The sequence below is a fragment of the Scyliorhinus torazame genome, chromosome 18, assembly GCF_047496885.1.
Source record: "Scyliorhinus torazame isolate Kashiwa2021f chromosome 18, sScyTor2.1, whole genome shotgun sequence".
NCBI classification, from domain to species: Eukaryota; Metazoa; Chordata; class Chondrichthyes; order Carcharhiniformes; family Scyliorhinidae; genus Scyliorhinus; species Scyliorhinus torazame.
The window spans coordinates 125,013,593-125,039,302 of NC_092724.1; the positions used below are offsets into that span (position 1 = coordinate 125,013,593).

General features: G+C 52.9%; 1 protein-coding gene across 5 annotated transcripts in view; it reads left to right on the top strand.

Moving 5' to 3' along the window:
* LOC140395489 (septin-9-like) overlaps positions 1-25,710 on the top strand; it is a 397,275-nt gene that overhangs the window by 205,239 nt on the left and 166,326 nt on the right. The window contains exon 1 of one of the 5 annotated variants that reach the window (XM_072483290.1): positions 7,198-7,521. The exons of the other annotated variants lie outside the window; for them this stretch is intronic. Within the exon in view, the coding sequence (XP_072339391.1) occupies positions 7,467-7,521 (55 nt within the window). The 5' untranslated portion in view covers positions 7,198-7,466. Of the gene's footprint in view, positions 1-7,197; positions 7,522-25,710 lie in introns of those variants that run through there. 5 annotated transcript variants of the gene reach the window in all.

Below are 25,710 nucleotides of genomic sequence, written 5' to 3' on the forward strand. Positions count from 1 at the left end.
TAACCCCAAACAGAACACAAACACTAAGCTCATTATCCAAATCTAAACTAAGATAATGAGCTGCAGATACCTCGCTGCTCCTTTCCCATTAACTAGCTGACACTTCGGCCAGCAGGGTGGCTCCCGCCCAGTGTAAAGAAAAATACTGAGGGGAAAAAAACCACAAAGTAGAACAAAACCCTTACAAAATGTACTCCCATCAACCCACCCAAGAACAAAGAAATGAAAACATATACAAGAAATCCAATAACTCCCCACAATCACATACCCACCCCCAACATCCAAATACCTCACATAAACCTCAATCAACTCAGACCCTGCCCATGTTTTTTTTATAAAAGCCGCCGCATATCAGAAAACATCTTCTGACTCAAAAGTCATTCTGAGTTTCTATTTCTTGGATGGAATGTTTAATATTTTTTTTGTCTTCAGCTTCAATTAAAATTATTAGATTTGCACAAACCCTAGAAATGAACAGTTTGGCATTCCGTTGGGCAGTCTTGGTGTCTATGCTTGGTTTTCATACCACAGTGCAAGCATCTCAAAATGGCTGCTGGCCTGTGGTTTTCATGCCACTCCCCCTGGTTTGGTTCACTTTCTTGTGGATGGAGCTGCTGCCTCGGGACCCACCTGATCAATGGAGCCATGTGAAGCCTCAGAGCCATGCGGAATTATAGTCCGGTTATCCTGCCTCACATGGTGAACAGCTTGATTCAAAGTAAGATCACGTTTGGTGTGCAGAAAGTCAGAGAGATTTTCATCCTGACCCCCCACAATTTTGCGAGCATGGATTAGCTCGGCCTTCAGCGCCCAATATCCACAAGGACTGGCTAAGTGGTATAGGTCAGCATGAAATAATTCAATTGATTCCTTAGGTCGTTGTGACCGCTGGTTAAAATGTGCTCGTTCAATTGCCAAGTCTTCCTTTGGGCTAAAATAAGTGTCAAAGGCTTTAATAATGGATTTGAAGCCACGGTGGACATCTGCATCCTCTGCCGTAAGAGAACTTTGTCTGCTACTGGAACTACCGCATTTGAAAGGAATTGACTTGTAGCTTTTGTTGCTTTTTGTGAAGACCTGATGCTGCTGTGGAAAATGGCATTTCCACCGCTGCCAATGCTGACCGCTCTGTGGGTCCTTGGGGCAGACAGAAGGGTGAGGCAAGGGCAGGGATCGTTCACCAGGTACAACCATCTTTATGTCGCTCCTGTGTTCTGCCTCACACTGCCAACTCTTTTTCTTTTTAACAGCTGCTTTCAAAAGTTTCTAACTCTGTGGTTCCTTTGATAACACCAATCTGTCTTTTACATCGAGGCCTCCACTGCTGCCAGCATATTCGGAGATATGTCCTTCTATTTTGGACTCTAGGCGTGGGACTTGGTTCTTAGATAGACTCTAAATATACTCTGGTGTCTTATGAACACTTGTTTATTGGTTCTACATCTAGAGGTTCCAGAGTGTGGTAGTATGCATTAGGGGTCATGTGGGACTGTGAAGCCGTGATGCTGTTGGCTGACAGATCCCGGGTCCTGGTTGGCTGTTGATCCCTAGCTCCGCCCTGAAGGCGGAGTATAAGAACCTGGGCTTCTCCCCGCAGCTCCAGTCTGTTGCTGAACTGCTGGGAACAAGTCACGCTTAATAAAGCCTCATCGACTTCACCTCTATTCGTCTCTCTCGTAAGTCATTGTGCACTACAATTTATTAAGCGTGCTTAAAGGACTATGGAGCTCAGGATCGCCCCGGAATGCCTGCAGATCAGCCCCCACGCAGTGAACGCGGCAGCAGTTTTTAAACACTGGCAGACTTGTTTCGAAGGCTACCTCCGAACGGCCCCCGGCCGGATCACAGAAGACCAGAAACTACAGGTCCTGCACTCAAGGGTAAGCCCGTAAATTTACCCTCTCATAGAAGACGCAGAGGATTTCCCGACGGCGCTCGCAGCACTAAAGAGCGTCTACGTTCGTCCAGTGAACCAGGTCTACGCACGCTACCAACTCGCAACGAGACGGGAAAGTCCCGGAGAATCGCTGGAAGAGTTCTACGCCGCGCTGCTAACTTTGGGACGGGGCTGCGGCTGCCCGCCGGTAAACGCGACGGAACACACGGACATGTTAATTCGCGATGCGTTTGTGGCAGGTATGAACTCTCCCCAAATCCGCCAAAGACTCTTAGAAAAAGAGTCGCTAGGACTCTCAGAGGCACGGGCCATTGCAGCTTCCCTAGATGTGGCCTCGCAAAACGCCCGCGCCTACGGCCCCGACCGCGTGGCAGCCCCTTGGGCTCCGTGGACCCCCGTCGCGACAAACCCCCTCCCCCCCCCCCTCACAGGCTTGCGCGGTTAAGACGCCAGACCATCCCGGGGGGACCCGCTGCTATTTCTGCGGGCAGGCGAAACACCCCCAGCAGCGCTGCCCGGCCCGCGCAGCAACTTGCAAGAGCTGCGGGAAAAAGGGCCATTTCGCGGCTGTGTGCCGGTCCCGGGGGGTCGCCGCTGTCCCCGGAGAAGAAAGAGTCCAGCGCATCCCAAACGCTCCCCAACCCCCCCAGCGCCCCATGTGCGACCCGCGGGCGCCGCCATTTTGGGTGCCGGCCACCACGAGGGGAGGATGGGCGCCGCCATCTTGTGACCCCCCCAGCCATGTGCGATGCATGGGGGCGGCCATTTTGTCCACCCCGACCATGTGCGATCCGTGGGGGCGGCCATTTTGTCCTCCCCCGGCCGCGTGCGATTCATGGATGCCGCCATCTTGGATGACAACAATGGACCCCAGCATCGACGGCTCCACAGGGTCCGAAGAAGACGCTGAGACACTACGACCACATCTGGCCTCGGTGACGCTGGATCAAGCACGGCCCCGGACGCTCCAGACGACAACAACAACGGTGCTGATCAACGGACACGAGACACCATGCCTGATCGACTCCGGGAGCACTGAAAGCTTCATCCACCCCGACACGGTAAGACGCTGTTTTTTGACCATCCGTCCCAGTACGCAAAAGATTTCCCTAGCTACAGGATCCCACTCCGTAGAGATCAAAGGGTTCTGCATAGTGACCCCAACGGTGCAAGGAAGGGAGTTTAAAAACTACAGGCTCTACGTCCTTCCCCAACTCTGCGCACCCACATTACTGGGATTAGATTTCCAGTGCAACCTGCAGAGCCTAACGTTTCAATTCGGTGGCCCAATACCCCCACTCACTATCTGCGGCCTCGCAACCCTCAAAGTTGAACCGCCATCCTTGTTTGCAAACCTCACCCCGGATTGCAAACCCGTCGCCACTAGGAGCAGACGGTACAGCGCCCAGGACCGGACATTTATCCGGTCCGAAGTCCAGCGGTTGCTGAAGGAAGGCATAATCCAGGCCAGCAATAGTCCCTGGAGAGCACAGGTGGTAGTAGTAAAGACCGGGGAGAAGCAAAGGATGGTCATAGACTATAGCCAGACCATCAACAGGTACACACAGCTAGATGCGTACCCTCTCCCCCGCATATCCGACATGGTAAATCGGATTGCCCAATATAAAGTCTTCTCCACCGTGGACCTCAAGTCCGCCTATCACCAGCTCCCCATCCGTCCAAGTGACCGCAAGTACACAGCCTTCGAGGCAGATGGGCGATTATACCATTTCCTAAGGGTCCCATTTGGCGTCACAAACGGGGTCTCGGTCTTCCAACGGGAGATGGACCGAATGGTTGATCAACATGGGTTACAGGCCACGTTCCCGTATCTCGACAACGTAACCATTTGCGGCCACGATCAGCAGGACCACGACGCCAACCTCCAAAAATTCCTCCAGACCGCAAACGCCTTGAACCTCACAAACAACGAGGACAAGTGCATGCTTAGCACAAACCGGCTGGCCATCCTGGGATACGTAGTGCGCAATGGGATAATAGGCCCCGACCCCGAACGCATGCGCCCCCTTATGGAATTTCCCCTTCCCCACTGCTCCAAAGCCCTGAAACGATGCCTGGGTTTTTTTTCATATTACGCCCAGTGGGTCCCCCAGTATGCAGACAAGGCCCGCCCACTAATACAGACTACTACCTTCCCCCTGTCGACAGAGGCTCGCCAGGCCTTCAGCCGCATCAAAGCGGATATCGCAAAGGCCACGATGCGCGCCATCGACGAGTCCCTCCCCTTCCAGGTCGAGAGCGACGCCTCCGATGTAGCTCTAGCGGCCACCCTTAACCAAGCGGGCAGACCCGTGGCCTTCTTCTCCCGAACCCTCCGAGCCTCAGAAATCCGCCACTCCTCAGTGGAAAAGGAAGCCCAAGCCATAGTGGAAGCTGTGCGACATTGGAGGCATTACCTGGCCGGCAGGAGATTCACTCTCCTCACTGACCAATGGTTGGTAGCTTTCATGTTTGATAATGCACAGCGGGGCAAAATTTAAAATGACAAGATCTTAAGGTGGAGGATCGAGCTCTCCACCTTCAACTACGAGATCTTGTACCGTCCCGGAAAGCTGAACGAGCCGTCCGAACTGTCACCAGGAACTGCCACATCTGCGCTGAGTGCAAACCGCATTTTTTCAGGCCAGATAGAGCGCACCTGATCAAGGCTTCCCGCCCCTTTGAACGCCTCAGTCTGGATTTCAAAGGGCCCCTCCCCTCCACCGATCGAAACACATACTTCCTGAACGTGGTGGACGAGTACTCCCGTTTCCCTTTCGCCATCCCCTGCCCTGACATGACAACGGCCACAGTTATTAAAGCCCTTAGCACTATATTCACACTGTTCGGTTGCCCCGCATATATCCATAGCGACAGGGGGTCCTCCTTCATGAGTGACGAGCTGCGCCAGTTCCTGCTCAGCAAGGGCATAGCCTCGAGCAGGACGACCAGCTACAACCCCCGGGGGAACGGGCAAGTAGAGAGGGAGAACGGCACGGTCTGGAAGACCGTCCTACTGGCCCTACGGTCCAGGGATCTCCCAGTTTCACGGTGGCAGGAGGTCCTCCCGGACGCTCTCCACTCCATCCGGTCGCTGCTGTGTACCACCACTAACCAAACGCCTCATGAGCGCCTCCTTGAACGTCGCTGCCGACCTGGCTGGCGGCCCCAGGACCCATCTTGCTCCGGAAACATGTGCGGGCGCACAAGTCGGACCCGTTGGTCGAGAGGGTTCATCTCCTCCATGCGAACCCGCAGTACGCCTACGTGGCGTACCCCGACGGCCGACAGGACACGGTCTCCCTGCGAGACCTGGCGCCCGCCGGCAACACGCACACCCCCCCGACACCGATCACCCCCTCCCTGCCACCGGCGCACCCCGCGACCGCCCCCTTCCCGGGAGGATCGGTCCTCCTCCCATGCCCGACCAGGAGTGAAACAAAAGCAGACACCGAAAAGCTCCCGGAGACGACAACGCGGGAACAAGCACCTGCACCAACACCGGGGCTGAGGTGATCGACAAGGAAGACCAGACCGCCCGCTCGACTCGTGGCATCGGTGTAACACAAGAATGTTGTGGACTTTAACGAGAATGTTCTTTTCCTCTTACGAATATTGTAAATATTCACCATTCACTTTTTTTGTGAAGTGAGCTTGAGCCATTCTGACACTTCCTGATAGCCATGACTATACAACGCAAAGCAATTCCCAAAATCCACAATCTGTGGTGCAGTTAGAAAACAAACAGTTGAGGATCCAAAGAACAGAGTAACAGGGACCAATGACCGAAGGAATATCAAAACAGTTAGATAGATGCACTGACGGGAAGGTCATAGCTCCCCCCCTCTGCTGTTTTAAACTTGTTTTAAGCAGCTTCCTGTGGAAGTTGATCAAATAAACTACATTTTCCAGAATAATTTGGAAACACTTCACATTTGCCCAAATAAACTCGGTGGGCTTTATGAAATGTTGATCAGGTATAGCTCAGGATCAACAGTCTAAGTCATTCATTGAGTAGGGGTAAAAGACCAGGAAGGTATCCTGCAACCAGAATTGCCCTCTCATGAAATAGCGAACGTATTTGCCCTGCAGGAAAGATTAAAGTATAACTGATTGAACATAAAGTTACAAAAGGAAAAAGGTGCAACAAAAAGATATAAATATGAAAGCTATCAATCTCGTACGCAAAGAATGCAACCTACACAAAAGGTATTTTGGCTAAGAGATGAATGGCCAACTTTGGAAACTACCTATACAGCTGCATAATATTTACACTAAGTTAAGCAGGAGTACTCAGGAAAACAGTGCTTGGCCTGGCTTACTTTGTTTTCCATGTCTCTTGCCAAATGGCCCTGCTTTGTTGTTTTGATCATCGAGATGGTTTTGTATCAGCCCAAGAGGCAAGACGTTACTGGTTTCGCCGTTACTTAGTGATTAGCTGTGTGCTACAGGCCAGAATAATGGACATTCTCCCAGAGAAGACAATATCCACAGAATCATGATCCCATATTTCCATTGAAGCTGATTGTTGAGTCTTGTATTTTGAATCACCTTGTGATTCTAACTGAATTCTGTAAATGAGTAACATTGGCAACTGAGTATTAACATGTATTTAAGATACTACCAAGCTATTATTAAATCAATTGGATTTAACTCTTGTATTTTATACACGAGCATAACTGTTTGTGGCCTGTGCTCAGTGTGTGGGACCAGAGCATTTCAATGGTTTGTGGGAGATTTAGGAAATTTCAAAATTTACCTCAACAGCGCAGCGTGTAATGAGGAGACAAAATGTTATCAGATCAAAAATAAAATCATCTTGTTCTTTCTAAAGCAGTAGATGTCAGATTATACACTTCCAAGTAACTCTGAAGGAACGGATGCATTCTTGTTTCTCATTAATCAGGTTCATGATTTGAGGTCAATAGGATGTGACGAATGTGCATAAATATAACTCTTGAGAACTGGGTGCTCTTTGCAGTCTCAAAATATTGACTGTTCACTGCAATGCACGTCCAGCAAAGCAAACGAGTGTATTGCAGCGGCAAGCGATTTGGGTCGGATATTGTACATTTGTGCAATGCCGCGCCATCTCTTTTTAAAGCAGCGACGTTGTTGTGCATCTTCAACCAGACCTGAGAGCTCCTTGAAGCATTTGGACCAGAAAGAATAACCTGCCCTCGGCAGCTGCACAGTGCTGCCCCCACGCTGCTGCTTTCCGTCAGAGTGTTGAACCACAATCCACAGCCTTTTGACAGGCGTCTCATTCAGCCAGTTGCGATCCCGAGCCAGTTCCTCGACGAGTAAGGGGGGGGGGTTGGTCTTATCCATTCATCCTGCATGCCTTTTCTTTTGCCTTTTGGTTGGCTTTTGCGGTAGTTCGGTGCAGCCAACCCTCACTAAAGCCCCCCCCCCCCCAAAAAAAAAAAAGTTTCCCCCCAGTAAGTAGTGAAGACCAAACATTCTTTCAGCTCTCAAGACACAGGCTGCTGGGACTGCGTTGCAAGTTGTTTTGGGGGATCTGTGACTGGAGTGAGACTAAAGCAGGGTCGGCAAGTATTTGGGGAAAATGTCTGACATATCAGTCAATGACCAATTGGAGGGAATTATTTCAGATTTCGAAGGTTTGTGACTCTATTCTAATTGATACCTGTGACTAGTTTTGTGATTTATGCGCTGGACATGCGGAAAGCCAAGGTGACATGCGAGGCAATGGGTCTTTGTGCTTTTGTTTAACTCTCGAGTGTATCTGTTGACACTGATAATTTATACGTGGATTATGTTTACTTCTCCGCTCACGCGTGGAATAACACTCGGATCAGAGTTTAAACAAACTGCACCAACTTTGTGGTTGTTCTGCAGTGTTAAATACCCTGGTTAACTGTAGACCTTTGCTTTAAGCGAAGAATTCAAATCTGTTTAAAACTGTGGTCTCTTGTGAAATCCATCAAACTGTGTGTGTGTGTGTGGTTGGGGAGGACGGACATAATGCTGTTTAATCCTTCGCAGGCAGCCTGTCATTCCTTAGTATTCTGTTCTGACTCTTGACATTTTTTTCGTCCAAACACAAACTTCCCTGCAAGGAGACGCCAGCAACAGATCATTGTTGTGGTGTGGCCTCTGCTTTCTTTCTGTGCAATGTGCCAAGCAAAGTATTTGAAAGCACAGGAAATGGGGAGATGGTCAATTTCTTGATGAACGTGCAGCGTTTCCCCTCGGCCAACATTAAAGGGAATCCTCTCCAGCACATTACAATTCGGAGCTTGTTTATTTTGCCGGACTTGAAAGCAGCTGAGCTTTGTCGGAGCGGATGGGCATTCCTCCCTCCCGCACGTCTTTGTGATCTTGGGATACAGACCTTCTACAATAGCTGGAAACTGGGCAGCCCGTGAAATTACATGGGAGCTGGGTGGAGATTTGGAAGTAGGGTGCTCATTTGTCATGCCGGTTCTGTTCTGGAAGACAGACTTCGTTCCAACTTATTTTTTTTTGTATCACAACAAGAGTTAAACAATCTCGGACGTCATCACTGACCTTTTTAATGTGTGTGCTGGCAGACACTGGCCAGTAAAGGCAGCAGCAAATTGCACCTAGCCAGCAGCTCATTGAGTGTTGAACTTGTGCTTGTTCTTAATTGTTACTTTTGTTCAAGTGAATACTTAGTTAAGTTACTTCACTTACTGATGACCTTGGCATAATACAAGGCTACACTGTTTGGCTACAGGCCTTTTCGGCCACCGAATGAGTCAATAAGTGAAACTTGCCAATTGCCACTTAGCAACATAAGTGACTAGGCTGGAGAAATATTAAGTGTCAAAACTAAATGCATCTGTGTGGAGGTATGTGCAGATATGTATACATATTGTATTTATATTTTCAAGGTCACCCTTTCCTTAACTCTTAACTGCTGATCATTGCATCAGAGACACAGTCTTCCTTCGACATTTCTTCCAATGTGCAAGCACTTCTGATGTTGTTACATTCGACCAAGTCATGGAGTATGACTTTAAATCATATACCTTAAGTAATCACATACATTCTAGATTCATAGATACATATAAGATAGGAGCAGGAGGAGGTCTTTTGGCCCTTCGAACATGCTCCGCCATTTATCACGATCATGGCTGATCATCCAACTCAGTAGCTTAATCCTGCTTTCTCCCCATAACCTTTGATCCCATTCACCCCAAGTGCTGTATCTAGCTGCCTCTTGAATATATTCAATGTTTTAGCATCAACTACTTCCTGTGGCAATGAATTCCATAGGCTCACCACTCTTTGGATGACGAAATGTCTCCTCGTCTCTGTCCGAAATGGTTTACCCTGAATCCTCAGATTGTGACCCCTGGTTCTGGACACACCCATCATTGGGAACATTCCCTGCATCTACCCTGCCTAGTCCTGTTAGAATTTTATAAGTCTTTATGAAATCCACCCCCCCCCCCCTCATTCTTCTTAACTCCAGTGAGAACAATCCTAACCTAGTCGATCTCTCCTCATATGACAGTCCCACCATCCCTGGAATCAGTCTGGTAAACCTTCACTGCACTCCCTCGAGAGCAAGAACAACCTTCCTCAGAAAGTCAGTGTTACCAACTGAGCCAAGCAGGCACTGAGTCCTTGGAAACACGTGTTCAGTTCCCTATATTCCCTGCATATGGTGCCTTTATTGTGTCTATAGCATGGAGCCCATTTCAAAGAATAAACCATTGCTTAAAAAAGTATATATCGATTTTTCCCTTTTTCAACATTTGAGTGGCTTGGGCTCTGTTGATGAATGAACAGTACTCTGGATTGATCTGGCATTTAGTGAGGTGGACCAATTTTGAGAGCAAGCAACTTAAATGGCCCACCATGGATGTCATGGAAGTGAGATGAGATTTGATTGAGGATTTTCATGTTAGTTTTCAATTTACCACGGGAGTATAATACTGGAGTTGTAGGTCAGATGTCTATTGTACAAACCACCCAGTTTTCCTTTCCATTTAAATTGGTATAATATTCTTTAGGGAAGGAAACTTGCTGCCATTACCAGGTTGTGTCTATTTGTGACTCTAGTCAGACATCGATGTAATTGTTGCCCGGAATGTCTCAGCTGCCCAGAGAGCTACTTGCTGTTTGAGAGTTCACCACCACCTTCAAAGCAACAAGAGCAGAGAATAAACGGCAGTCATTAGAGAAACCTATAACCCAAAATAAGTTTTGTAAAAACAATTGGAGGAAATAACCGTGTTTATTGGTTGTTTTATCCATACTGGGGGTGCATTCAATCAGATTGCAAACTTCATCAGAGGTAAGTTTTTATTTTCCATATGGTGGTGGTCAGTCGTGACCTCAGGCTACAGGTCTTATAATCTTTTTTGTGTGTCACAAGTAGGCTTGTATTAACACTGCAATGAAGTTACTGTGAAAATCCCCTAGTCGCGACACTCCGGCGCCTGTTCGGGCACACTGAGGGAGAATTCAGAATGTCCAATTCACCTAACGAGCACGTCTTTCGGGACTTGACTTGTGGGAGGAAACTGGAGCACCCAGAGGAAACCCACGCCGACACGGGTGTGCACACATGCCTCCATTGGACTGTAAGACCCCTTCTTTCCCCGTCTTTCCCCGTCTTCTTTATTCTCATACTCTTACCCCTCCATTTTAAACACCAGATTAAAACTATCAATTCGCAAACTATTGATTTTGCAATCTGATGTGAGGTTCCAACTAGCTCCTTGATGCACTGTGAACAAACTTGGGTATTTTGCCTAAGACTTCCATATCGGCTGTACAATCGCAGGAGGTAGTTCAATTGAAGGGTCAAATTAACGGTAAATTCTTATCTGTTTTCTTTATAAATTTAGAGTAGCCAATTCATTTTTTCCCAATTAAGGGGCAATTTAGCGTGGCCAATCCACCTAGCCTGCACATCTTTGGGTTGTGGGGGCAAAACCCATGCAAACATGGGGAGAATGTGCAAACTCCACACGGACAGTGACCCAGAGCCGGGATCGAACCTGGGACCTCGGCGCCGTGAGGCAGCAGGGCTAACCCACTGCGCCACCATGCTGCCCTTTCTTATCCGTTTTCTGCTGCTCCCCCCCCCCCCCCCTTTACTCACTCCCCTGCCCCCTCTTTCCACCCCTGCCCCGCCCCCCAAAACTGCACTGCACTTCCTGGAACACCCCTGTGCATCTCCTAAGAACTAATCACATGTTTCCAGGTGTCTGGTATCTTGTGTGCACACTGATGTTAAGTTACTGATTGTCCAAGTTAACCCTAATACAAAAGCAACATGCTGCAGATCATTGGAATCTGAAATAAAAGCACAATCTGCTGGAAATACTCAGCCGGCCTGGCGGCATTGCTAGCGGGAGAAACCCTGTTAATTAGTGTTTCAGATCTGTGACGCTCTGAAGAAAGGTCAAAGATCTGCAACATTGACATTGTCTCCGCAGATGCCGTGAGATCTGTTCAGTGTTTTTGTTTTCATTCCAAGGTAACTCTAGTTCAGTAAAGTGATCTCGCTTCATCTTCAACGTCAAAACATCTCTCGCTAGTTACATCTGTCATTATGTTGCTTCTAAGATCTTTCTGTAGATACTTATTGGAGCCTGTCAGTTTGTGACATCAAGGTTAAACTCAAAAACAAGGAAGAAGTGCCAAGCTCTGAAACCGGTGTCAAGAACAGAATAGGGGCAAAAATGCCAGAACATTGAGTGCTTATCTGGCAAGGCTTGTGCTTGTCTGGCAGGGCCGGTGGGATGTTTGCAGCTGACCGACCATAGCGTCACAATAATCAATAATTATCTTAAACCTACAACATTGGAAACTGAATAGATTTATAGTTCCGGGAATGTGGACATCGTTAGATAGGCCAGCATTTATTGCCCTTCTCAGGTTTTAATTACCGAAAGCTCCTCATGATCTGTAACCAGCGGATCTGTAACCAGTAAGATGTTCAAAATGTTGAAGACATCCTCTTCTGTTTTAGCTTGGAGAAGCTCTATTTTTGAATCGAAAAATTATCTAAAAGTGTGCAGTATGGGATAGGGAGGTCTTGTGTCACAGTGGGTAGCGTCCCTCCACCTGAGCCTGAAGTTCCGGGTTTGAATCCCACACCAGCACTTGATGAGTCATGGAGGTTTACAGCATGGGAATAGGCTCTTCAGCCCAACTTGCCCATGATGGCCAAGGAAGGTGAGTTCGTAACATGTCAGGTTGAGTATCATCCTGCAAAATCTTTCCAATGCATGCCAATGGTAGGCGGTAAGATTGGGAGACACCCTTGGTTAGCTAGGGTGGCCCCCCAAGTTATCCGTGTTCATGAAAAATCTCGCTATGCGAAGAGATGAACGCCTGCCTTGTGCACCGCTAGGTGCAGGAAGAGAATCAACAAGGGACAAGAATTTTGTAAAGAATAGGTGTTGACATTTGAACTTCTGGAAATGAGTAACTAAACGCAATTTTGTTTCAACGCAATGCGCCCTCGCTAAATTAACTGTATTTTCAATTTATGCATTATACTTCTAGTCCTTCAATTTTAAGCTAGAACCTCAGGGTGAATCGCCATGTGCAATGTAAACAATTGAGTTACTTCCTGCCAGTATTTTCTGCTATTTATTTTAGAAATTCTTACATATAATTGTCCAAGGAATTTTAATTTAATTGCGTATTCCATCACCGTGTTGCACTCATCCTGGTTCTCTTGGAGGAAAAGAATAGTGGGCGGGATTCTCTGATCCCGTGCCAGATCGGAGAATCGGCGGGGGGGGGGTAGAATTCCGCGACGCCGCTTCGATGCCCGTCCGCCGATTCTCGGGCGACCGGTCGACGGGCCGAGTGCCCGCCGATTTAGGCTGCGTTCCGCCAGCGCCATTCTTGTGTGGTCCTACCCGGCGGGACCTCGCCGTTTTGGCTGTGGGGGAGGGGGGATCCGACTCTTGGGGGGGGGGTCTCTACGGTGGTCTGGCCCGCGATCGGGGTCTATCGATCGGCGGGCGGGCTAGCTCCGTGGGGGTCCTATGTTCCTCTGCGTGAGCCCCTGTAGGTCTCCGCCATGTTGCGCCGAGGCCGGCGCGGAGAAGGCAACCCACGTGCATGCGCGGACTTGCTGCGCCCGTGCTGGCGCCTGTATTGGCAGCTGTAACTGCGTAAAGCGCTCCAGTGCCGTGCTGGCCCCTTGTGCACCGCAGGATGGCTGCTCCCAGCGGCCTGCTGACGCCGTCGTCAACGCTCTGCCGCTGGACCAGAGAATCCCGCCCAGTATCTTTCCTTCAAGGTGTCAGACATTAATTCCTAGAATCAATGCCCAAGTTTAATCAAATATTTATTCCAGTCAAGTTTGGAAGGTGCTGTTTAAGGAGCCTTGGGGAGTTCCTGCAGTGCATCTTGTCGATGGGGCACACTGCTGCTACTGTGCATCAGTGGTGGAAGGAGTGAATGTTTGAGGATGGTATGCCAATCAAGGTGGGCTGCTTTGTCCTGGATGGTGTTGAGTGTTGTTGGATCTGGGGGGAGGTCCCCCTATTCAGGGGGTGGGCGGGTCAGGTCTGGTCACACCCCTCCCCCCTACTATGGGAAAGGGTGGGGAGGCTGAATCTTTTGTGGGGGTTGCTGTGTGATGCAAGGGTGGCCAACCGCAGGACCTTGCATCAAACTGCCGGCTCAAAATGGTGGCCTGATAGTGTGATTCCCTCAGGAATCCCTAGTATCACTCGTATTCCTAGTATCCCTCGCCATATATAAATTTGCATGGCGAGGCCTACTTCCTGAGCTGGGAGTGCACATCAGTTCCAAATCACCTCCGGTGGGAGAACATAGGGTGGGATTCTCTGTTGCCTGATGCGGATATCGTAATCGGCGATCAGGCGGAGAATCCCTTCCGACGCACAAATCGGGGGCAGTGCCGGTTTGACACCGGTTTTCCATTCTACGCCCCGTCCAAAATGGCGTCATCGTGTCGTGCGGCGCACGCCGTTGGGATGGCATTGGCGCGTCATCGGGAGGCCCTCTCCGATGCTCCACCCCCGATAGGCCGAGTTCCCGACCGCGTGGGGGACGTGTGGTCTCAGCGGTCGGAAACCTGGCATGGCGGCCGTGGACTGAGTCCAGCACTGCCACAGTCGGCCAGGAGCCATGCTGCAGGCCAGCGGGGGCTTCCACAAGGTCTGGGGGATCTGGTGGGGGGTAGTCAGGGGGTGGCCGGGGATGGGGGCAGTATTTGGCAGATCGAGTCCGCGCACGGCCAGCGCCATGTTGTACGATGCGACTGCTGCAGATTGTCGCCGTGCGCATGCACGGCCACGGACCCAGCCGCTTTTGGTGCGGGAGCCGGGAGTTTCACCCGGCGCGGCTGCTAGCCCCTCACCGGTCTGCTAAATCGGAAAATCCAGCCCAAAGTCTCTCCAAACCTGGGACTTGGGAACATGATTTACATAGTTAGCACTGCTCCTGGTTCAATTTGACCTCGGGTGACTGTCTGTGTGAAGAATGCACTTTCCCCCTGTGTCTGTGTGGGTTTCCTCTGGGTGCTCCAGTTTCCTCTCACAGTCCAAACTGTGCGGGTTGGGTGGATTGGACATGCTAATTTGCCCCTTAGCGTCCAAAGGGTTCGGTGGGATTACTGGGTTACCTGGATAGGGTGGAGGTGTGGACTTAAGCTAAGTAGGGTGCTCTTTCAAAGGCTGGTGTAGACTCGATGGGCCGAATGGCCTCCTTCTGCATTGTACATTCTATGAAATAGCCCATTGCATGAACCTGTAACTATTAAATGACTACAGAATGAAGCCAGGCCAGAACGTGATCTACTCCACAAACCATATGTGAATTCCCTTTCATTTCAAATATTGAGGGTAAATTGGAGGGAGCAGAAATAATTTGGCTTGACAACCCATAACTGTGACGTTGTACTAACATACCATGCATTCCCTTTCTCTTAGTCTGCATTGATTTTCTCCTAAAGATATCTCCTCTCCAAATCTCTAGTCAGATTTTCAGTACGAACGAGGGAAAATAAAGGAAGGAGAAAGACAGACAAAGAGGAAACCCTTGTCGGGTGGTCTGATGGTATGCCGATAAGCCCTACAAAAAGTATAATTGCCCCACAGTAGCTAGTTTAGCGTGTGAAGCTGACTTCCGCCACTGTTTGCAAACGTTCATCTTGCATTATTTCGAGGCAGACATTTGAAGAAATAAAGGAAACTGTACTAAATGTTTACATTCTTTTACATTTGCTTTTTCAGCTAGTTCTGATTTAAGGATCAAATATTCAAATTCTTTCCTGCCATATATTTGAAACTTTGTCTTCTCTGTATCAGCTATCTGCATAGACGCCTCTCTGGTTTAAAAACAAACTGTTACATTGAAATATGGGGCGGGATTTTCCGTCAGCCAACGCCAAAATTGGGAAACGCGATTAGGAGGAGAATTGGTTCGAAATTGGGGCGGGCGCCGAATTGACGCCAAATTGTAATTCTCCGTCACCTCGACATTGGCCTCAATGCGGTCCAGTCTGCACGTACAGTAAACACTGTTTGCGTATCACTAACAGGCCCGACCCGGTATCCTCTGCCTCTGATGGGCCAAGTTCTCTTTTGCTTTCAAAACTCGTGAGACCGCCATTGAGAGGAGAGATCGTGAGCTGCCGGACCAGACAGTGGCTGCCCCCCCCCACCCCCCTCAAAGGACTGGGGCGGCGAGCAGGCACGGACTGCCAATCCACGGCCTGCAAGGCAGCCATCTTGACCACCCACTTTGGCTCCTGGTCCTGCAGAGTGACACCAACCGTATGGGTGCCTCCACACAGCACCCGCCTCTGTCACCCGCCGGCAGGACATCACGCTGCCACTCAGGGGCATCTCCCAGTGTAGCCCCTACGTGTATGCTGGGCGGGGGCCGATGAGTGTACAGCTAGCAAGGGCAGCATCATCCAACGGTTCCCCTGGCACCTGGGTCAAGCACCAGGTGCAGATGCCCCCACGGTGCCGGGCAACGACGGGGCCAGGGGTGCGGAGTTTGGGGGGGGGGGGGCAGCATGCAGGGGCAGAGCATGCAGTGCCAACTGGGTCCACCATTTAGCCTGGTGGACCTGGTTGGGCACGGGGGTGTGCACCATGCTAACATGTCGGCCTTTTACCCCCTACAGACAATGGATATTGGAGGACACCCACTCCCAGTGGCAGTCAAGGTGACGGTCGCTCTAAACCTTTACGCCACTGGGTTCTTCCAGGGTCCGAGTGGGGACCTGTCTGGAATCTAACAGACCTTGGTACACAGGTGCATCTGCACCGTCATGGAAGCCCTGTATGCCCAGTCAGCACAATACATCATTTTCAATGTGGACTGAGCCCACCATGATGCCAGGGCAGCGGGGCTCGCAGCCATCGCCAACATGCCCTGGGTCCAGGGGGTGATCGACAGGGTGTATGTCCCGCTACGAGCACCTGCAAATGACGGGCCGTTCTACAAAAACCGAAAGGGATTCCACTCTATGTGCGTGCAGCTGATATGTGACCATCAACTGTGCATCATACACGTCTGTGCTCAATACTCAGGCAGTGTCAATGTCACCTTTAGCCTGGCAACGATTCCTGACAAGTTCGATATGCGCACCCCGCCCCCCCGCAGGCTACAACAGCGCCCATGCAGCAACCAGGAGTGTGATCGAACGGTCCTGGATATGCGGTCCATGAGTGGGCCTCCAATATGACGCTGAGAGGGTTGCCCTCACCGTGGCAGCCTGCTGCGTCCTTCACAACATCACGCAGCAGAGGAGCGACATGCTGGAGGAGGAGGATGATAGGCAGGCCTCGTCCGACGAGGAGGATGCGGTGGAGGGCGAGGATGGGCAGGGGAATGTTGGGGGAGGGCACCCAGACCACCTACAACCTCTGCCCATTCCCCCACCCCCACCCCGCACTCCCTCTGTGACCAGCCCAGACCAGCCCACCCCTCGCACCCATCTGACAGGGCACCGAGGCAGGTTTTAACAGTGTGAACAGGTGTTTAATGTGACAACATTTATACAGAGTAGTGCCCTAGCCCCTACCACTAAACTGTGCCTTGTACCCATGTAAACTGAACTGGTGTCTAACTTTCTGGCCTTATGGGCCATAACACTGGATCTTGGTGGTTCCCCAGACAGTACATCAGGGGTGGAGGTGGCCTGCTCTGATTCCCGTCCTGCGATCTGGGTCCCCATGGTAAACCACATTATTGCATTATATGTATTGTATTGTGCATGCCTGGGCTTGTCCAGGCTGGCTCCTCCCCTTGGGCCTTTGTATAAAGGTGGCAAGTCTCCGCCTCCGACCCAGTTCGGGTCCAGAGGCAGGAGGTTTGCTGTTTAGTGTATTAAAGCCTCAGTTACGTTCATCACTCGTCGTGTGTTATTGATGGTGTATCAATTTAATACACTAAACTCCTAAAGATGAACTCAGCACTCAAGCCTGATCGCTTGGAGCTGGACCCACAGGCAGCTGACGCTACAGAAACGTTCGAGCACTGGCTAAGCTGCTTCGAGGCGTACCTCGCATCCTTCACCGAAGACCTCACCGACCTCCCGAAGAAGCAGGTCCTCCATGCACGGGTGAGCCCAAGAGTCTTTCCCCTCATCAGGGACGCCCCCTCATATGCGGAAGCAGTAACGCTGCTAAAAGGACAATACGTGAAATTCATTAACTAGGTATATGCTAGGCACCTCCTCGCCACGAGACGGCAATGCCCTGGGGAATCACTCGCAGAACTCCTGCGTGCCTTGCACATCCTCTGCCGGAACTGACTGCCGGGCGATATTGGCTACCCAGCATGCGGAGCTGCTGATCAGGGACGCTTATGTCGCAGGCATGAACTCTAACTATATCCGCCAGCGATTACTAGAAGGGAGGACACTCGGCCTCCCAGAGACAGTACAACTCTCCAACTCGCTGGAGGTGGCCTCCCAGAACATGGGGGCCTACACCGCCGATTGCACGGCACCCTCGTGGGCGCAGCTATCAACCAACCCGGGTGCGACGCGAGCCTGCGCCGCGCAGCGGCCCGCCAACGCCGGAGGCCCGACATGCTACTTCTGAGGCCAGAGTAATCACCCCGACAACGCTGCTCGGCATGGAACGCGACTTGTAACGGCTGTGGGAAGAAGGGCCACTTCGCAAAAGCCTGCCAGGCCCGATCCCCCTCTAAATCTTCTCGGCCCAGCAGCGCTGCCTGCTGCCTGTCGGGGCCGCCCCCAGCAGCCGCGCCACCCGCCATGTGCGACCCGTGGGCGCCACCATCTTTAATTTCAGCCGACACATGCGACCCACAGGGGCCACCACCTTGACTGCCATCGCCGCTGACACCCGTCACGCGTGAACAATGGGGGCCGCCATCTTGTACGCCATCGCAGATGCCACCCGCGACTCATGGGGGCCGCCATCTTAGGACCACAGCCTCCCGGGAGCCCAGCTCACCCGACCGTACGCTGGCCGCCGCTACCTCCAACCGGCCTACCGACCGCCTTCCGACACTCGTCTCCGTCACACTCGACCAGTCCCGGCCGCACCACCTCGCGAAGTCGACGATGACCGTCCAGATCAACGGGCACGAGACGGCTTGGCTTTTCGACTCCGGGAGCACAGACAGCTTCATGCACCCAGATACGGTAAGGCGCTGCTCCCTCCCCATCCTACCCGCGACCCAGAAAATCTCGCTGGCTTCCGGATCTCACGCAGTAGAAATCCGGGGGTACTGTGTCACGACCCTTACTGTACAAGACGTAGAGTACACGAACTTTAGGCTCTACGTCCTTCCCCATCTCTGCACTGCCCTATTACTGGGGCACGACTTCCAGTGCCATCTCCAGAGCCTTATCTTAATGTTCGACAGACCTCTGCCCCCCCCTCACCGTCTGTAGCCTCTCGACCCTTAAGATCGCCCCACCCTCCCTCTTCACAAACCTCACCCCGGACTGTAAGCCCGTCGCTACCAGAAGCAGATGCTACAGTGCCCAGGACAGGGCCTTCATCAGGTCAGAGGTCCAGCGACTCCTGCGAGAGGGCATCATTGAGGCCAGTAACAGCCTCTGGAGAGCCCAAGTTGTGGTCGTCAAGACTGGGGAGAAGCACCGGATGGTCATCGATTACAGCCAGACCGTTAACCGGTACACGCAGCTCGATGCGTATCCCCTCCCCCGCATATCGGACATGGTCAATCAGATTGCGTAGCATCGAGTCTTCTCTACAGTCGACTTGAAGTCCGCGTACCACCAGCTCCCTATCTGCCCGGAGGACCGCCAATATACTGCCTTCGAGGCAGATGGCCGCCTCTACGACTTCCTCAGGGTCCCCTTCGGCGTCACCAACGGGGTCTCGGTCTTCCAAAGGAAAATGGACCGAATGGTTGACCAGTACGGGCTGCAGGCCACGTTCCCGGCCATAGACAACATCACCATCTGCAGCCATGACCAGCAGGACCATGACAAGAACCTCCGGCGCTTCCTCCACACCGCTAAACTCCTGAACCTAACCTATAATGGAGAGAAATGCATCTTCTGCACAACCCGCCTAGCCATCCTCAGCTACGTCGTGGAACATGGAGTCCTAGGGCCCGACCCCCACCCCCACCCCATGTGCCCCCTCCTGGAACTCCCCCTTCCCCACTGCCCCAAGGCCCTGAAGAGATGCCTGGGGTTCTTCGCGTACTGTGCCCAGTGGGTCCCCAACTATGCGGACAAGGCCCGTCCACTGATCAAATCTGCCATTTTTCCCCTGACGGCTGAGGCCCGACTGGCCTTCAATCGCATCAAGGCGGATATTGCCATTGCCGCGATGCACGCTGTGGACGAGTCCATCCCGTTCCAAGTGGAGCGATGCATCGGACTTTGCTCTGGCCGCTATACTCAACCAGGCGGGCAGGCCCGAGGCTTTCTTCTCCCGGACCCTCCATGCCTCCGAAATTCGAAAAGGAAGCCCAAACCATCGTAGAAGCTGTGAGACGTTGGAGGCATTACCTGGCCGGCAGGGGATTCACTCTCCTCACTGACCACCAGCCGGTTGCCTTCATGTTCAATAACACACAGTGGGGCAAGATCAAGAATGACAAGATTCTGAGGTGGAGGATCGAGCTCTCCGCCTACAGCTATGATATCTTGTATCGACCCGGAAGCTCAATGAGCCCCCAGATGCCCTCTCCCGCAGTACATGTGCCAGCGCATGTATCGACTCCGGGCCCTCCACACCGACCTTTGTCACCCAGGGGTCACCCGTTTCTTCCGCTTCATCAAGGCTCGCAACCTGCCTTACTCCATCGAGAAGGTCAGATCCGTGACCAGGGACTGCCAGGTCTGCGCGGAGTGCAAACCGCACGTCTATCGGCCAGGCAGAGCACATCTGGTAAAGGCCTCCCGCCCCTTTGAGCGCCTCAGCATGGACTTCAAAGGGCCCCTCCCCTCCACTGACCGTGACGTGTACTTCCTCAACATCGTTGACGAGTATTCAAGATTCCCCTTCGCCATCCTCTGCTCTGACATGACCTCTGCCTCTGTTATCAAGGCCCTGCACAGTCTTTTCACCCCATTCGGATTCCCCGCCTACATCCACAGTGATCGAGTATCCCCCTTTATGAGTGATGAGTTGCATCAGTTCCTGCTCAGCAAAGGCACCGCCTCAAGCAGGACGACCAGCTATAATCCCCGGGGAAATGGACAGGTGGAGAGGGAGAACGCGACGGTCTGGAAGGCCGTCCTTCTGGCCCTACGGTCGAAACGTCTCCCAGTCTCCGCTGGCAGGAGGTCCTCCCCAATGCGCTCCACTCCATCCGGTCGCTCCTATGTACAGCCATTAATGAGACTCCTCATGAACGTATATTTGCCTTCCCCAGGAAGTCCACCTCCGGGGTCTCGCTCCCGTCCTGGCTGACAGTCCCGGGGCCCGTCCTTCTCCGGAAGCATGCGAGGAGCCATAAAACCAATCCGCTCGTCGAGAAGGTCCTGCTCCTCAGGCAAACCCCAATATGCCTACGTGGCACACCAGGACGGACGGCAGGACACGGTCTCCCTTCGGGATTTGGCACCTGCGGATTCCCTGGCGACCATCACCACCATCCCTGCCCACCTCCCTCACAAGCTGACACCCAAAGGCCCACCGGCGACAAGCACCACCACCTCCGCCCATACACTGCCTCCCCCTTCGCCGACTCAACATCTGGGTGAAGAAGAAAGCACGCTCCCGGACGCGCAGGTCTCGACGCCGGCGCCAACACCACAGCCGGGACTGAGGCGATCACGGAAGAAGGTCAAGGCCCCCGACAGACTTGACCTTTAAGACCACTTCACCCCTGCCGGACTTCTTTTTTAAACGGGGTGAATGTGGTGAACCACGTTATTGCATTATATGTATTGTATTGTGCATGCCTGGGCTTGTCCAGCCTGGATCAGTCTGTGGCTCCTCCCCTCGGGCTTATGTATAAAGGTGGCAAGTCTCCACCTCTGACCCAGTTCGGGTCCAGAGGCAGGAGGCTTACTGTTTAGTGTATTAAAGCCTCAGTTCCGTTCATCACTCGTCATGTGTTATTGATGGTGTATCAGAGTTGACCGGGCCTGGATGGGCCAGGCTACTGCTTAGGTGTCCCAGGTGGTGTGGCGCCACCCCCCCCCTGTGGGTGTCACTGGCACGGGCCCCATCACCTCTTCCTCCCTCTGGGTGGCCGATTTCCCCGGGCTACACCAGGGGAAGGGGATGCAAGCGGAGCTATCCCCTGCGTCTCCCCTGCAACCTGGCGCTGCCAGTCCTGGATGCCTGCTCTGGTCTCAACCATGACTTCAGTGCCACAAAGCACAGGGAGTGGACTATCTCCATCTAGGACTGTGCCATCTCACCCATTGACTGTGCCACCACCTTCTGGGTCTGGGTCACATCAGCCTGTGCCATCTCCCTCTCGGGCTGGGCCACCTCCCTCTGAGTCTGCGCTATGTCAGCCAGCGCCTGGGCAATGCTGCCAACATTCTCGGCCTTGGCCCGCTGTGACTGGGCCACGCTCGGAAGTGCCGCTGCAATTTTCAGGTGGCTCTGGCACATGGCTGCATGTGACGCGGCAACCCTGTCCAGGGCCATAGCCAGTGCCTGCACAGAATGCCCCAGGCCTTGGACATGCTGATCCATAGTCAAAACCATCGCTCCCAATGCCTCCACCTCGGACGCTGGTGCTGGATGCTCGCCGACAACCGCTCATGTAGCCACCTGGGTCTGCGACTGCATCTCCACAATCGATGGGACCGTCCATTCCCGAAGCCCCAAACCCTTCTGGACGGCAGCTTGTTCCTGGGGTCGGCATACGCTCCGACCATCCACCCCCTCGGGAGTTCCTAACTTTACCTGATGCACCGGATCAGCTGTGTGGGGCGCACCAGATAGTGTCCCAGGAGCCTCTTCACTAAAGTGCCCAACCGAGGTGTGTGTCTCTGGGATGGTGGAGGGTGTTGGAGACAGCTGTGATGGGAAATCTGTGACAACATTGGCCTCGAGCTCCAGGGTGTCCTGAGTCCTGGGTCAAGGGCTGCCATCTGAGCTGCTCGGCTCAAGAGGGAGGCTCCGGATGTGGCACTGGCTGGGGGCACGGAAAACCGAATGGACCTGCCCTATCACCAGCAGGTCCTTCAAGACGCAAGACAAGACGTGAGCCGTGGGGGTGATAGTGAGGTTGGGGGTGAGGGTGATGTGGGGGTGAGCGTGGTATTTGGGGGAGGGAGGGGGGGGTGATGCAGGGAACCGCAACTCAGCAGGGTCTCACTTCCTTGCTCACGCCTGAACTACACCCTGGCGATCTCCCTTTCCTCCAGGCCGCCTACCAAGTCCAGGGCCCACTGCTCTGCCATGGTCAGGGGCCGCAGGTCCGGTGGTCCCCCTCCAATTTGCTCCCAATTTTCTCCCACTCCTGGCAGTTATGAGTGTCCTCCTCCTGGGGCAGGGGGAACCCGAAAGCGACAGTGTTAGACAATCTGACGCATGCAGCCCATGGGGTGGGTAACTGGTGGCCACAATGGCCAGGGCACCCGGCCATGGCGGCCAGTAAGGGTTCCAGCATGTGGTGCAGGGTGGAGTTTTGGCCACCCTAGGAGGGGGGGGGGGGTCTGGTTATGGGTGTGTGGGATGCGGGTTAGTGCCGGGGGCACAGTGTTGCCTACTCACCCTGGCCGCCCTGAGGTGGCCATGCAGTTTGTTACGACACTGCTGGCCAATCCGGACGGTGTTGCTCATGGCGCTAACAGTCTCTGCCACCTGAGCCCAGCACTTCGGCGGTTGGCAACCTCCTTCCCGGGCCAGGGTACAGGGTCAAAAGCGCCCCCTCCGTCACGTCCAGGTGGATCTCCTGCTCGGCTTCGGTGAATTTTGGGGCCGCTCTCCTCGCTGCAATCGTGTTGGCTGGGATGGTGTGTGTGGGGAGTGAAGTGTGTACGTGCGCTGGGATGGTGTGTGTGGGGAGTGAAGTGTGTACGTGCGCTGGGATGGTGTGTGTGGGGAGTGAAGTGTGTACGTGTGCTGGGATGGTGTGTGTGGGGAGTGAAGTGTGTACGCGCGCTGGGATGGTGTGTGTGGGGAGTGAAGTGTGTACGTGCGCTGGGATGGTGTGTGTGGGGAGTGAAGTGTGTACGTGCGCTGGGATGGTGTGTGTGGGGAGTGAAGTGTGTACGTGAGCTGGGATGGTGTGTGTGGGGAGTGAAGTGTGTACGTGCGCTGGGATGGTGTGTGTGGGGAGTGAAGTGTGTACGTGTGCTGGGATGGTGTGTGTGGGGAGTGAAGTGTGTACGTGCGCTGGGATGGTGTGTGTGGGGAGTGAAGTGTGTACGTGCGCTGGGATGGTGTGTGTGGGGAGTGAAGTGGGTACGTGCGCTGGGATGGTGTGTGTGGGGAGTGAAGTGGGTACGTGCGCTGGGATGGTGTGTGTGTGGGGAGTGAAGTGTGTACGTGTGCTGGGATGGTGTGTGTGGGGAGTGAAGTGTGTACGCGCGCTGGGATGGTGTGTGTGGGGAGTGAAGTGTGTACGTGCGCTGGGATGGTGTGTGTGGGGAGTGAAGTGTGTACGTGCGCTGGGATGGTGTGTGTGGGGAGTGAAGTGTGTACGTGTGCTGGGATGGTGTGTGGGGAATGAAGTGTGTACGTGCGCTGGGATGGTGTGTGTGGGGAGTGAAGTGTGTACGTGTGCTGGGATGGTGTGTGTGGGGAGTGAAGTGTGTACGTGCGCTGGGATGGTGTGTGTGGGGAGTGAAGTGTGTACGTGCGCTGGGATGGTGTGTGTGGGGAGTGAAGTGGGTACGTGCGCTGGGATGGTGTGTGTGGGGAGTGAAGTGGGTACGTGCGCTGGGATGGTGTGTGTGTGGGGAGTGAAGTGGGTACGTGCGCTGGGATGGTGTGTGTGTGTGGGGAGTGAAGTGGGTACGTGCGCTGGGATGGTGTGTGTGTGGGGAGTGAAGTGTGTACGTGCGGCTGCAGCCTGTCAGCCTCCTGAGTGTCAATCACGAAGCCGGTGAGTCCCACACAGTTTCTCATTGGAATCGATTGTGTTCCACGTGGCGCCGGTGCTCGTACCTTAATAGTAGCTGAATCGGTCCAGGTGAGGTGCCAGTTTTGCTGTTGTGGAATTCCCACGAATCCTGCGCCGGCGCCAACACTTGGAGCTGGATTCTCCGATTGCCGACGACAAAATCGCATTTGCCGATGGCCAAAGAATCCATTTTTACATTGGAATCGCCGTTTTTCCGATCCTCCACTCCCTCAGAAACGGCGTACTCGAGGAGTACGCTGCACGCCATATGGACGGCCTCAGGAAGTCACCTGAGGCTCACCCCCGATTCTCCGCCCCCAATAGGCCGAGTCCCCGACAGCGTGGGACACGTGTCCTCGCAACCTTCGGGGGCCTCGCGTCCGCAGCCGTCAAAGTTGGGGGTGGGTGGGGGGAGCTGCTCCGCTGGCAGGGGGGGCTTTGGCGGGGGCTAGGGGACTGGTGGGCGTGGTCCGGGGGTGGCGAGGGGAGTTACCGGGGGCCAGTTTTTGGCAGGCCGGGTCCACGCGCGGCCGCGCCATGTCGTGCGGAGAGGCCGCCGCCGTGCCCATGCGTGGCCACGGACCCGGCAATCCTGCGGCCGTAACCGCAGATAAAGCCAGGTCTTTACGCAGTGGGGTGCTCGCCCCCAACCGGGCGGAGTGTCGGTGCAGGGGCGCCGACGACTTTCTGGTCATAAGACCAGACGGATCTCCGGACATAGCCGCAGAATTGGAGAATCCAGCCCTTCGTCTCAGGAACAGAGAATCCTGCCGATAGTCTTTATTAAGAAAGCAAGTTTGGCAAATAACTTCATTTATTTTACAAGTGCACTACACAATAACATGAGTCGTATTGAAAATGGATTATTTTCTGAGTTATTTATTTTTGTGTCCTAAAATTAGATAGGTATCTTGGTAATGAACTTGGATGTTATAGATATAGACTGATTCGCCATGGGACACTGCCTGGGAGAGAGAGTATGACATATGAAAGGCACTCGGACAGGATTGTGTGTTGAAGATGTTAGGATGGATAAATATGCTTGATTTAGATTTTGAATTTCCAGGCAGATTATATGAAACCATTGTTCAAGGGAAAAGTAAAAATTTGATTTACAGAGGACTGGTTTTACACGGTCAGGTGGGAATAGCAGACTTTCTTTTCCTTCTGTGCTTTATTGCATGAGTAAAATCGGCACAGGGATCTTCTCCCCGGCCAACGATTTGCCAGAAACACCTCATTGGGGAAGACACGAGAGAACTCTCCTCTTGCACTTAAGCCCGGGTATAGAACATATTTTATCCACCCCC